The sequence below is a fragment of the Panthera onca genome, chromosome E2 (genome assembly GCF_046562875.1).
Source record: "Panthera onca isolate mPanOnc1 chromosome E2, mPanOnc1 haplotype 2, whole genome shotgun sequence".
Classification (NCBI taxonomy): Eukaryota; Metazoa; Chordata; class Mammalia; order Carnivora; family Felidae; genus Panthera; species Panthera onca.
The window spans coordinates 18,484,726-18,498,019 of NC_138353.1; the positions used below are offsets into that span (position 1 = coordinate 18,484,726).

General features: G+C 45.2%; 1 protein-coding gene and 1 long non-coding RNA gene across 4 annotated transcripts in view; one reads left to right on the top strand and one right to left on the bottom strand.

Annotated features, from left to right (window-relative positions):
- Positions 1 to 5,185, top strand: part of LOC132691060 (uncharacterized) — a 19,920-nt gene extending 14,735 nt beyond the window's left edge. For both annotated transcript variants that reach the window (XR_013552387.2, XR_013552388.2), the window contains one exon: positions 506 to 5,185. This is a non-coding gene — a long non-coding RNA (uncharacterized LOC132691060). The remainder of the gene's footprint in view (positions 1 to 505) is intronic.
- A 1,580-nt stretch (positions 5,186 to 6,765) lies between these two features.
- Positions 6,766 to 13,294, bottom strand: part of ZNF599 (zinc finger protein 599) — a 33,616-nt gene continuing 27,087 nt past the window's right edge. For both annotated transcript variants that reach the window (XM_078438520.2, XM_060652074.3), the window contains exon 4: positions 6,766 to 9,216. In XM_078438520.2, coding sequence (XP_078294646.1) covers positions 7,691 to 9,216 — 1,526 coding nt within the window. In that variant the 3' untranslated portion in view covers positions 6,766 to 7,690. The remainder of the gene's footprint in view (positions 9,217 to 13,294) is intronic.

A 13,294-nucleotide genomic window follows, 5' to 3' on the forward strand; every position in this document is an offset into this window, starting at 1 on the left:
TTTTTTCTTGTTCTCATTAATTAATCTGCTGCTTGTACATTTTTGTTCTTTTACTCAACTGTGGAGGAAAAATTGACCTGTATGAGTGGTGATGTGTTGAGCCAGGCTTAACTTTTCAAAGTTCTGTGGTTCAGCAAATAGGGTGTGGTATATCCTTATATAAGATAAAATACTACATGTGTATTGGAGAAGCCTGCACCATAGATAATATACATATATTACATATGACTATACACACCTGTGTGTGTGTATATATATACATACATATATATATATATATATATATATATATATATATATAAAACATGTCATATTATATACTATTTAATCTTGGTAAGAAAGGGCTCATTGAGGCAAATGCAGAAGAAGACAGCTTTAGGCAGCAAGAGGTCCTGCCCATCCAAGAATAGAGGAAAACTGGCCCGCAACTTGAGTCTGCCAGGCTAACAGCTGCAACCAGGGAGGACATGGTTAATACTTACTGATCTCTTTCTTCTTTCCACAGCATAACTTCTCGTGGCCAGCGTGTTGACTTCTGATCAGCCTCATCTGAGACTACGCCGTTTTACACGTACACGAATGCCCCGAGCTATCGGGCTTCAGCTTGCTCTAGAAGAACAGAGTGCGGGTTAAGTTTGTTTGACATAACTGGAAGGGCCGAGCCTCTTCCCGTTAGTGGCAATTAGGGGTCCCTCCCCATTTCTAGATAGCTTTTGCTGAGATAGTGTTTCTTTCAGGAGAAGAAAATGAATGGGTTGGTGATCCAATACTTCTGTCTCTAAAGAAACCTGGACAGGTGACGAAGGTGCCCCAAGGCAAGAGAGCTGCGTGCTGTGCTCTAAAAGACAGCAGCAAAAGTGCTGAAGTTTAGCTACTTCCTTAGTGGTGTTCATACTCCACATCAAAGAGAGTACTCTGTCTAGGCAGACCCCAGATGTTCTGAATGAAGGGGAAAATAGAGAATCCTCTTGAAATTCTATGGTGCTGTCCCTTGAGACTGCAACAGATGTACTCTGACCATGAGTGCCCCAGCCACTCAGTGTGACAGTGGGAACAGAAATATCCAGACGTGCAGGTATGACACTGTCTTTTCCTACCGTGTCACCTGTGTTTGGACCGTGAGCCTCAGGTGCTCTGACATTTGCATTTCCAGTCACAGGTATGATGCCAGCCCCTCAGACAGCAGTAGATGTATGTGCTCTGGCCAGGTGGATGCTCGGTGTCTGCTGGAGGGTGGGAACAGAAGGGTCTCGTGGCACGCATGCATTTCTTCTCAGTGGTGCAGCCTTCTCCAATAGTAACAGGGTTCCGTGATTAGATGGGTTCCAGGTGCTCAGACAGGATGCAGGAAGAGCAATCCAAACACAGTTATGGGGTGGGGGTTGGCCCCTCCCATTGCAAAACACCTACTCCTTCAGGTAGGACCCAGGAGCCCTGACTGCAGATAGGAACGTAAAGGCCCCCAGGCGGAGCTATGGAGTCCAACTGACTGCAATAGACGTACCCTGTTGGAGGGGTCCCAGGTGATCTGAACACAAATATCTTATGGCACATGTACCTCCTCAGTGATGCTCTCTCCTCCAGTAGTAGTAGGCATGTCATGGCTGGGCTGGCTCTAGGTGCCCTCATTATAGGTAGGAAGGAAAGCGTTTCCAAGGACAGATTTGCCGTCTACAGTGCTGGCCTCTCCGATTGCAACAGGGATGCAATAGGCTGACAGCGTCCCCCAACACGAGCTATGGCGCTGGGTGTCCCACAGGGTCTTGCTCCAAAGCTGAGTTTTCCAGACAAGGAGCTGCAGCCTGGGACATACACACTGACCCCAAAGCTGCCACGATCTCAAAGGGCGCGCAAGCCCCGTAACCCCAAGAGGGTCTGAAGTGCTATGGCAGAAGGTGAGCTGCAGTTCTCAGTGCTGTGCGTGTCGGCGGCAGCTCCAGAGCAGGACAGAGCGGCCGTGCCAGTGGGGAAAACAACTGAAGTGTCACCAAAAGCTGGCTGGGTGTTGACAGAGATGTAAAATTTGGAATATGGGAGCGTCGGACTCCCCAGAGCTGACTGCCGTTGGGTTCCAGGGTCGCAGTTCGGGCTAAGGAAGGAGGTCCTGCTGGGGCTGCCAGGATTCCCAAAGGGAAAGAGCTGTTAAAGCTGTCAAGAAGAGACCAGAATCAACAGGCTGGGAATTGAGGATGTTACCTATATTGACTTCATCATAGTCCAAGGCAGGCTTGGAGGGTGAGTCTGAAGAGTCCTGGAGTGAGGCTACTGCAGAGGCAGTGGTGGGTGGGCCAGAAAAGACAGGGGCGTTGAAGAGAGTAGCTTCCTATTGCTGCCCATATAGGCTCCCAAATTGCAGCTAAAGGGTGACCCCTGCCCCAAAAGGAAGGGGGAAGTTTCCGGTAGGGCCGCTGGCCATCTAAGCAGGTGGGCTGGTGGCAGCTGTGGCCTTTGCAGGGGTTATTTGCTCCACGCTGAGAGCGGCCTGGTCACGTGGGAGGGAGCTCACGCTGGATCCTGGTGGAGACCTGGGGATGAAAGCCTGGCAAGGCAGAGTGCTGTCTGTGGCCGTCATACCAAAGTCCAAAGCACCCTCTGAGGTCCAGTCCGCAGATGGGCTGACTGGGCCATTGAGGGTGACTGCAGAAGCAGTGATGAGCTGGCTGGTAAAGACAGGGGACACTAGTGAGAGAGACTTGAAGAGGAGTCTGTAAGAAAAAGGGAAGAGAATCCACACACATAGATGTAGGTGACTCGGCTCTCCAGAGGGCAGGCCTGAAGGAGAAGGTGCTAGGAGGTGGTAAGCGAAGTAGAAGATCCTGCAACTGTGACTGTGGAACTGGAACGCAAAGGACCTCTATTCTCATTATTAAGCAGAACCCCAAAGATGGGCCAGAATCTATAAAGAGTGATGGTAGGAATAGCAAAAGGACGGTTAGACACTCTGCGTCTCATTTCGTCATCGAGATCTGGTGTGGGGGTAGGTAAAGGGGCAGGTAGGATTGGGGCCAAACAGACAAGTAGGGCAGGTCAGTGACTGCTAATTTGGTAGTTTCTGGAATCTGCAAGGGGAACGTGGCCAATGGCGAAGTAAGTGCATTCCCTGTGAGAGCGGGCGCACCGAGGGGAACCGCTGTCTGAGGTCGTCTGCGTTGTATCCTCCAACCCTGCGGCTGCATCTTCCTTGCGGTGCTGTGTCTTCTCCAGGCTGATGTCTTCAGCAATGACCGTGCAAGGAAGGTGGGGGGCGGAAGCCTCTCACTTCGACCCCACGGCGGCGGCAGTAGCAGCAGCAGTGGCAAAACTCGTGGCGTTGGAATTTTGTTTCTAGGACCTGCAACCAACAGGTGTGGCTGGGGAATTTCTCCTTGACAGACTCCCTAAAAGCCTTTCTCTCTTGAGTCTTTTTCTTTGACTTCATAAGGTTAGAGAGCTGAGTCCGTGGCCTTCATCAAGCTCTTCCTTCCTCACCCTCTCTGGTAGCAGGGGCAGGAAGTGGCGGGGCTAGACACACCTGCTGCCCCTCTGCCTCACTCCTGCAGACAAGCGGGAGGCCTCCAACAGGGCTGTACCGCCTTTGGGTAAGGAGTTCATGGAAGGCGTCTGTGGTGTCTTGCCCAAGCCACCTTCTTGGAATAGAAGTTTCCCTTCTGAGGCTCAGGATGCTCCCAAACGTGCGACAACTTCTTCTGTCGCCAGAGACCTAGATCTTGATGGTATGTGCTCACCCCTAAGGGGGCCCCTTTCTGGAAGTCCCGACTTTTGCACGCTTTTCTATGGTCTTCTTTTGATATCCCCTTCCTTCACGCCCCTGGTGACTTCAGCTCAGTTTTTTTTTTCTTGAAGTGAAAAAAATTTTAATTTCTTTCTTCTGAGAGAGGGAGCATGTGGGAACAGCAGAGACAGCAAGACAGAGAGAATCCCCAGCAGGCTCTGAACTGGCAGTGGGGAGCCCGATGTGGGGCTCAAACTCACAAACTGTGAGATCATGACCTGAGCTGAAATCGAGAGTCGGATGTTCAACCGACTGAGCCACCGAGGCGCCCCTTTAGCTCAGTCTCCTTTAAACAAGGCTCTGGAGGGTGACTGGATGGCCCTGGCCTTACAGAGGTGACTACCTGATTAGACGACAAAGGAGGAAGAGAGTCAGTGTGTGTCCAGGAGGAGGGATCTTTAGCATTCCCGAGTGGACAGACACTATGAGGCACACGCAGAGAGCAGCGGCTCCTTCGGAGAGTCCCCCCGGGGCCACCAGAGAGGAGCACTGAGGCTGCCCGATCCGATACCACCCATTTGGCAAAGGCCCGGATCCAGGCAGAAATGCCTGGGGAAAGGGCCAAGGAGAGGTGCAGGGTGATCTCAGCCGGATGAGAAGCACATGTGTGGGAGGGTGGGGGCACAGGGCAAGAGAGAAGCTTGCTGGGGCAGTTGCCCATGAAGGACGATTTGTGTGCTGTTGGGAGTGTGGTATGAAATGTGGAGGGCTCTCCTGGCTCCGCGCTCCTCCATGGCAAAACGTGCACCGTTCGGCCTGAGGCTTGTGGCGCAGCACTGGAACCTGGGACAGAAAAGCACACCGGCTAAGCCCACACCCGCAAAGGGCATGAGGAAAAGTTGCCAAAGGCAAAGGGCAGGGCCCAGAGACCGAATCCCGGCAGGACTTTCTAGCATTTCCTGACCTCCCACCGCTGGGTGCAGGTTCCAGATGGGCCTGGCAGTTTGGCGAGACTGTTAAAGACTCTAAATTCCAAGAGCCCACAGGACTGCCACCTCGGTGCCTAACTGGAGGGCAGAGGCAGAGGCAACCTGTGGTTGGGAGTCAGCCAGCCCATTCCCCTATGGTCACCAGAGGACAGAGCCTGCTCAGGGCCACAGCAGGGGAGCATCCTAGATCTTGCCGAGAAGGCTGTGACGTGCCTGAAAGAAAATGCATATGTTAGATAGATGGGCTTCATTCAGTCATGAGTCATACTGCTACTAACTCTGAGTTCAGTGTTAATGAATCAACAGTCTAGCACATCCAAAAGGAGGAAGAAACTCACTGGTCTGTAGATGAAGCCACTCAAGAAAGTGTTAATAGTAACTTGTATAGTGTGTGGTGAAGCAATGAGATGTGAAAGCAGCTGAAGTTGTGGATTTGTGAGATGAAGAAAAAAAAAAGGATAGGAGAGCATTATTGTGAGCTGAAAGCCAAAACTGAGAGTCATGTTACCCAGATGGGGAAAATGTTAACACCCTGATCCGCCAGTGCTAGTTGGCTTGCACATTTCAAGAGGCAATACATTATAAACAGTGTTAAGGCAGGTCCTGCAGATCAGGAAATGTTACAGGAAAAGCATTAGGTGGAAGAGTAGGTTTCAATGCCAACGAGACTGGCTTGTTTTACTAGGCTTTTGGCAAAGGAACGTATATAATGCAAATGGCCTCCAAATCACCAGTCTTCAAATTATTCAAGTATCGTGCAATCTTGCAGTTGTGTGTCAATACCAACAGCAACCAACTTTAAGTGCGAGCCCATAAAGGTGTAGAGAACTTCAAATCCACCAGAACTCAAAAGGAAACTCTGGTTCAGGAGTTCGGCATATGCCATACACCAGTCCGCTGCAGGTGGAACAAAAAAAATTTGAGAGATGTCAGAAGCATTCTGGGATGCTTCCACAACTGCTCATCCAAGAAGCTATATTTACTGCTATCTCCAGGGCAAATACTTTGCCTCCAGGGTTGTGTTAATTTTGGAGAATGCCCATTGGCCCATTGTTACGAACTCGCAAATGCCCACCCCAACCTCGATGTTCTTTTCATGCCCCTAAACACTGTCATCCAACCTCTCAATCAGGACATGACATAAAAGATTCATGGTACGCCACATGAGGGAGCTTTATACTAAAGCTTACAACACCAACAAAGAAACATGGTGGTTACCATGATGGACTATTGCAGTCAGTCACTATGCGAACCGTCACTGGTTACTGTGTTGGCACAGTCAAGCAGACTACTTTGAGGAACTTGGGAAAATGGCAAAACTGCCTGGAAATTTTCCAAGGCTTTGAAGGTGTTACATAAAACATAAAGAACTGTGTCAGGTACATATGCATATCACATGACAAGTAAGTGGAAAAACTCCCAATGACGTGAGGGAAGATGTGGAAGAAATACTGACAGAGAAGGTGGTAGAACCCACAAATAAAGACCCAGAAGAGATAGCCAAACAAGGCACTGAAGTCAGTGATGATGAGGATGGTGACGAAAATCACTCTACCACTGAATGAGTCGCTTTTCTCGCAGCAGCCATGTATCCGAAATTCTACTTTGGAAAAACGTTCCAGGACCTAAAAGAATGTGACCCAATGGTTGAATGAAGCCTCACGCAATTTTTCAAGCCACTTCACAAAAGGAAACTGCTGATGTCAACAAATGACAAGAGTCAAATTCCTGAGGTAGAACTGACACCCCACACTCAGTCTTCCTCTTCTGCAGAATAAATAGCATCAACTATGCCAAGGTCAAGAGGTTTCTTCAGAGTGCACTGCTCTATCACCACATATCCAACAACTCTATCAAAATTAGTTTTAGTTTAATGTCAATCTTTGATTAATTTTAACCTTTTTTCTGGACTTTCTTCGCATGACTGTACAGTATAACACAGTGTATGTGTTCACATTACTGTTTACTGTGTTTATTGTGTGTGAATACTAAATTATGTATACTTTCTGTGTGTATCACTGAGTTAAAGCAGTATAGTAACAGAATAAGTTACACAAAATGATGTAATTGAAATATTTTTATTATAAGGAAATACTGCATATAATTTATTTCTAGGGAACATGTATTAAATAAATGTCTTTTAAACAGAAAAAAAAAATTCCATAATGGGTTACGCATTGATTGGTTGATGAAAATGTGAACAGAGGCTCATAGGAACCTAGGAGCTATGGCTCAGTATTCACCAATTCAGTGTTTGTGATCAATGTATAGAATACAACTACAATGAATAACAAGAATTGACTCTGTGCGTGTGTGCGCGTGTGCGTATTTAAGTATTTCACGACCCAGGCCTCTACATCTCTCACAAACATTTATGCTCAAGGGTAAAAATCACAATGTTTTCAAATAAAGAAAATTAAAAAAAAAAACAAAAGCTGGCAGCAGAGCTGCCTTCAATGGTCCAACTCTCCTGACTACGGGTGTATAATAAACACATAAAGGAGATGAGGTATTTTTCATCTCTCATCCCCCCCATATCCCCACCACCCCCCCCCGATGACAAATTATCACAAGCTTGGCAGGGAAATTAGAAGCCATACACGCATTTTGTTTTCCTTTCTTTTCTACATCTCCTTCACTATGTCTCATTGTACTTTTAAGATACTTTTGACATGGTTCTGTAGTATAAACATGGGAAGAATTCTTGACATTTTTCCTAAATGCATAACCACTGGGTCTCTCTTCTGGATCAATCTCAGGGGTAGTTAAAGCTCTAGGCTTGGTCAATTTCTAAGACGACCTTTGAGAGGACCTGCCACAAAGAAACTTTCACAGGGATGACAATTATGATGTTTCTCTTCAGTATGAATTATCAGATAGTAAAATACTTCTCTGGCCAAAATGTTTTCCTGAATAGTTATATTCAAAAGAAAAGGTATTTCACCAGTACGAGTTCCTTAAAATTGAAGTAAATGACTTGCAAAGGCCTTTACACTCTGGTATGAATTTTTCGATGGTGAGTAAAGGATGAACTATGGCTGAAGGTTTTTCCACACACACCACATTCAAAGGGTTTCTCTCCAGTGTGAGTTCTCGTGTGTTGAGTTAAGGCAAAGTTGTCACAGAAGGCCTTGTTACAGTCTTTGCATTCATATGGTTTTTCTCCAGTGTGGATCCTATTATGACGAACAAAATTTGCCGGTTGGGTAAAGGCCTTCCCGCATTCTCTGCATACATAGGGCTTTTCGCCAGTGTGAATCCTCATGTGTCGAGTAAAGGAAGAACTATAGTAAAAAGCTTTTGCACACTGTTTACACTCCAAGGGTTTTTCTCCAGTGTGGGTTCTATTATGTCGGATAAAAACCGAGTGGTGTGTAAAGGCCTTTCCACACTCACTGCATTCATAGGGCCTCTCACCAGTGTGAATCCTCATGTGCTGAATTAAAGAAGAGCTGTCACAAAAGGCTTTCCCACATTCCTTGCATTGAAAGGGCTTCTCTCCAGTATGAGTCCTCTTATGCCGGACAAAAGTGGAGCGGTGAGTGAAGGCCTTTCCACATTCACTGCACGCATAGGGTTTCTCTCCAGTGTGAATCCTCATGTGTTGAATAAAGGATGAGTTGAGGCAAAAAGCTTTTCCACATTCTTTGCACAGAAAGGGTTTTTCTCCTGTGTGGGTCATATTATGCTGGATAAAAGTGGAGCGGTGAGTAAAGGCCTTTCCACATTCACTGCACTCATAGAGTTTCTTTCCAGTGTGAATCCTCATGTGTTGAGCAAAGGAAGAGCTGTAGTAGAAAGCTTTCCCACATTCTTTGCACAAAAAGGGCTTTTCTCTAGTGTGCGTCATATTATGCTGGATAAAAGAGGAGCGGTGGGTGAAAGCTTTACCGCATTCTTTGCACTCATAGGGCTTATCTCCAGTGTGAATGCGCTGGTGCTCTGTGAGGTGAGACCTGCGTTTGAAGGCCTTCCCACACTCCACACACTTGTATGGTTTTTCCCCCGTATGAAACCTCATATGTCGAATGAAGTCGGCCATATAACGACAGGCTTTCCCACATTCACTGCATTTATAGGGCTTCACTCCAGCGTGAATCTGTTGATGCCGAACAAGGGCCCAATTCTTGCTAAACCCTTTCCCACATTCTTTGCATTTATACAGGTTATTCCTTGCATCGGTCACAGGGTCTTTTCTGGGTCCTTGGCCATCATGTTCATGTAGATCATCTTGTATAGTGACTCGCTCCTGTAAAATGGTTAAACACAAACTATCATCTGTCTCCAAATCATCATGTTTATGGCTCAACTTCCTAGGGCATGTCTCCTCGTGGGGGTCTGTTCCTGGCCTCAAGTTTCCTTCCTGCATTTCTGATAGCTTTTCCCGATCCCTGGCTTGCCCCAACCTGGAATCCCTCGAGGCTCCCTGTGTCATTTGGTCCTCAAAAGGGGCTTCCTCAGTGAAGGCCAGCTGAGAAGCAGTAAACTCTGTGGTCTCAGGTTTTGCTTTTTCACCTGAAGGAAATCCAATACAGAAAGGTGTCTATTAGCGATGTCGATGCAGAGCAAATAAAATCACCATCTGAGTGGAAGAATGAAGATGAAATCGAATCCTTCTGACGCCTGTAGCATTTACACAGCTATCGCGCTCAGGTTTACAATTTCTTTCTTTGCTAACCCACGCACTCGTGACATCTTTAAAAGCTAACCCAGGAAGAAACACTTGGGCACGGCATAGAGAATGCGGAGTGGAGACGACTCCTCACTCCCCAGAACGGAGGAGGGTGGGCAGAGCAATGACTACACTGTGCGTAACGACTGCGCCCTAGCACGTCATGATATGACAGCACAGGGAAGGTACACATAACTTGGCCCACGTGGGAGGCAGAAAGAGATCAGTGGAGGCTACCCAGAAAAGGTTCTATGGGAGCTTATTTCCAGAGGAGAGCAGGGGCTCCCTGACGGAAATAGGAGAGAGACTGCAGTGGATGACAAAGCACAAGTGTGCAGTGTCTTGACAGAATGCTGAATGCCAGGCAAAGTGAGGAGGATGAGAGCACGATGAAGATGAGGATGGAGAGGCAGGTGGGGACAGAGGAGACACGAAAGCTCGCGGTTCTGGGCTGTGCGATAGTGGGGGATGGTGAGAAGCTAGCGGGTGGGCATACGGACTCGACTTTGTCTGGGTAAAGACTAGGTGAACAGATCCCAAATAGATATCATCTAGATGAAGAGAATTATAAATGTATCACATTAACGAAGATCTATGTGAAAAGGGAGATTAGTCATATAAAGTTCTCCTTAAATTCACCTACAAATTCTATACAACTTCAGATTAAGCGTTTAGCTTATAGAGTTTTTCAAGGATAGTGACAAGCTCATTGAGGAATTTATATAAAAGAACGAACACACCAGGATATCTCCACAGAAGAATAAAGCAGGGACATTTGCCCTTTGAGGAATTAGGATTATGATGATTAGATGCATCAAGGCAGTATGATGTAGGCATAGATTTAAGATAAACTGCCGAACTATCAAAGGAAAAAACAGAATTGAGAACTCAGAAATGTACGTATATACTTTGATATATGACAGAAGTAGCAGAGGGGCCAATGGGAAAAGGAGGAACTATTCAATAAACGGATCTAGAGAAATCATTTGCCATATGAAATTGCATTCTTAACCTCACACCGCATAAAAAACTAACTCCAGACTGATTAAGACCTTACTGTCAGAAGCTCAACATTAGCAGTTTTTAGTAAATAGTATAAATGAATATCTTTTAGATCTTGGGAAAGTGAAAGATTTCATAAGATACAAAAGCATTAACTGTAAAAGAAAAGACTGGTCAAATTGACTAAATATAATTTTTTAAAAGGCAAACAAGGGTGTCTAAATATCAGATAAAGTAAATGAGAAGAAGAGGGTCATTATAGAATGATAAAAAGATCAAAACACCAGGAAGAGGTAACAATCCTAAAATGCATGCAACAAATATCAGAGCCTCAAATCAACCCAAAAACTGAGTTCAAAGGATAAATAAACAAAACCACAATTACAGGTGGGAAATTCAACACTCCACTTTTTCATCGCAGAAGATACATGCTGGCCAATGAACACATAAAGAGGGGCACCTGGGTGGCTCAGTTGGTTGGGTATCCAGCTTTTGATTTTGGCTCACGTCGTGATCTTGTGGTTCATGGGATCGAGCCCCGTGTCGAGCTCTGTGCTGAAACAGAGCCTGCTTGGGATTCTCTCTCTCTCTCTCTCTCTCTCTCTCTCTCTCTCTCTCTGTGCCCCTCCCTGGAGCACACTCTGCCCCTCTCTCTCTCAAAAATGGATGAATGCACATTAAAGAAAAAAAAATATGAAGAGGTGATCAACTTTCTTGGATATGAGGAAAGGGCAAAAAGACCACAATGAGATACCATATATTTACCTGACTGAAAATAAGAACATGACAATATCAGGTGTTGGAAAGGATGTGGATCCATGAAATCGTTATTATAATGCAGGTAAAGAAACAGCAGGGCAGCATCTAGTAACATTCTCCTTTTGCTTACCTGATAATAATCGAAAAATTCTAGCCCTTGGGAACACTACTAAGAGAAATTCCTACACATGCATGAGGATATAGTGTATGTGAATTTTCATGGCAGCACTCTGTGGGTGTGAAAAACTGGAAACAAGAAAATGCCCATGAAGATAAATGAATACACTGTGTTATATTCATGCAAATGACTACAGAAGAAAAAATAAGTGAACTATACCAACGTGCTGGGTGAGTCTTAGCAATATACTGTTGAATAAAAAGTACAAATCACATAAGACAATGTAAACTATGATATGCTTTTTATAACGTTCAAATAAAAAAGCAAAATATACATGAGTACAATGAAGTAATTTTTAAATTTGTTTTGAGAATGTCAGTTTATAATGGTATTATAAAAATGTGTGCATGGGATACACGGACCCCTATGTTTATACCAGCATTGTTTACAATAGCCAAGGTATGGAAGCATCCATCGACTGATGAATACATAAAGAAGATGAAATACACACACACACACACACACACACACACACACACACACAATGGAATACTCAGCCATAAAAAAGAGTGAAATCTTGCCATTTGCAACAACATGGATGGAACTAGAGAGTATAGTGCTAAATGAAATAAGTCACTCAGAGAAAGACATATACCATATGATTTTGCCCATATGTGGAATGGTAGAAACAAACGAGCAAAGGGAAAAAAAGAGACAGACAGAGACAAACCAGGAGACAGATTCTTAACTATAGAGAACAAACTGATGGTTACCAGATGGGAGGTGGGTGGGGGGATGGGTTAAATAGGTGATTGGGATTAAGGAGTGCACTTGTGGTGATGAGCACCAAATGATTAAGATAAGAGTGTAAAAACATATGTATATATCTTGCATTTATTTATTTACTGTGGTAAAATTTATATAAAATTTACCATTTTAAGATGAAAGAATCTTTTTTAATTTTTTTTTTTAACATTTATTTTATTTTTGAGACAGAGAGAGACAGAGCATGAACGGGGGAGGGTCAGAGAGAGGGAGACACAGAATCTGAAACAGGCTCCAGGCTCTGGGCTGTCAGCACAGAGCCCGACGCGGGGCCTGAACCCACGGACCGCGAGATCATGACCTGAGCCGAAGTCGGCCGCTTAACCGACTGAACCACCCAGGCGCCCCGAAACAATCTTAAAATGTAATAGAATAATTAGATGAAGTGGAAACATTCCTTGAAATGTTCAAATTACCAAAACTGACACAAGAAAAAACAGAATATATGAATAGCCCTATATTTACCCTCAAAGCAAATCTTGTTATGGACTGAATGTTTGTGTTCCCCCAAAATTCATGTGTTGAAGCCCTAACCTCCAATGTGAATTTGAAGATAGGGCCTTTGATAGAAGCAATTAAGGTTAAATGAGGTAATAAGCGTAGGGCCCTGATCTGATAGCATTAGTGTCCTTATAAGAAGAGACACAAGAGTGTTCTCCCTCTTCTCCCAACCATCCCCAGCACACACACCACATCTAGAAAGACTATGGTCTCCCTTTGTCTTCTTATGAGGATACCAATCCCATCATGGGAGCTCCACCCTCATGATCTCATCTAAACCCAATCATCTCCCCAAATCCCGACCTCCTAATATCACTCTGGGGGTTAGGGTTCCATCATATGAATTCTGGGAGGACACATAAAATGTTCCTAACAGTGTTACATGAGAAAAATCATACAAATCAACTAGCCCAGCATATGGCAAATATTCAGTAAGGTGTAGACCACCATTTATTATCATTATTCTAGGTGTTACATTTGCCAGTCAGAATGTCAACAGTAATGCAAGAACATTTTCAGTACTGCAGTGCTGAGAAACACTACTGAGTCTCAAAGAGTAAAGGGGAAGATGCCACCTGCTCCCCAGTACGCACCGCAGTGAGGACTACTGGGAATGTGAAATGGTGCAGTCCCTTTGAAACTGTTTGGTGGTTTCTACTGAAGCTGATCATACACCTAGACCATGATCCAGCCAGTCCACTCATTTGCATATTCCC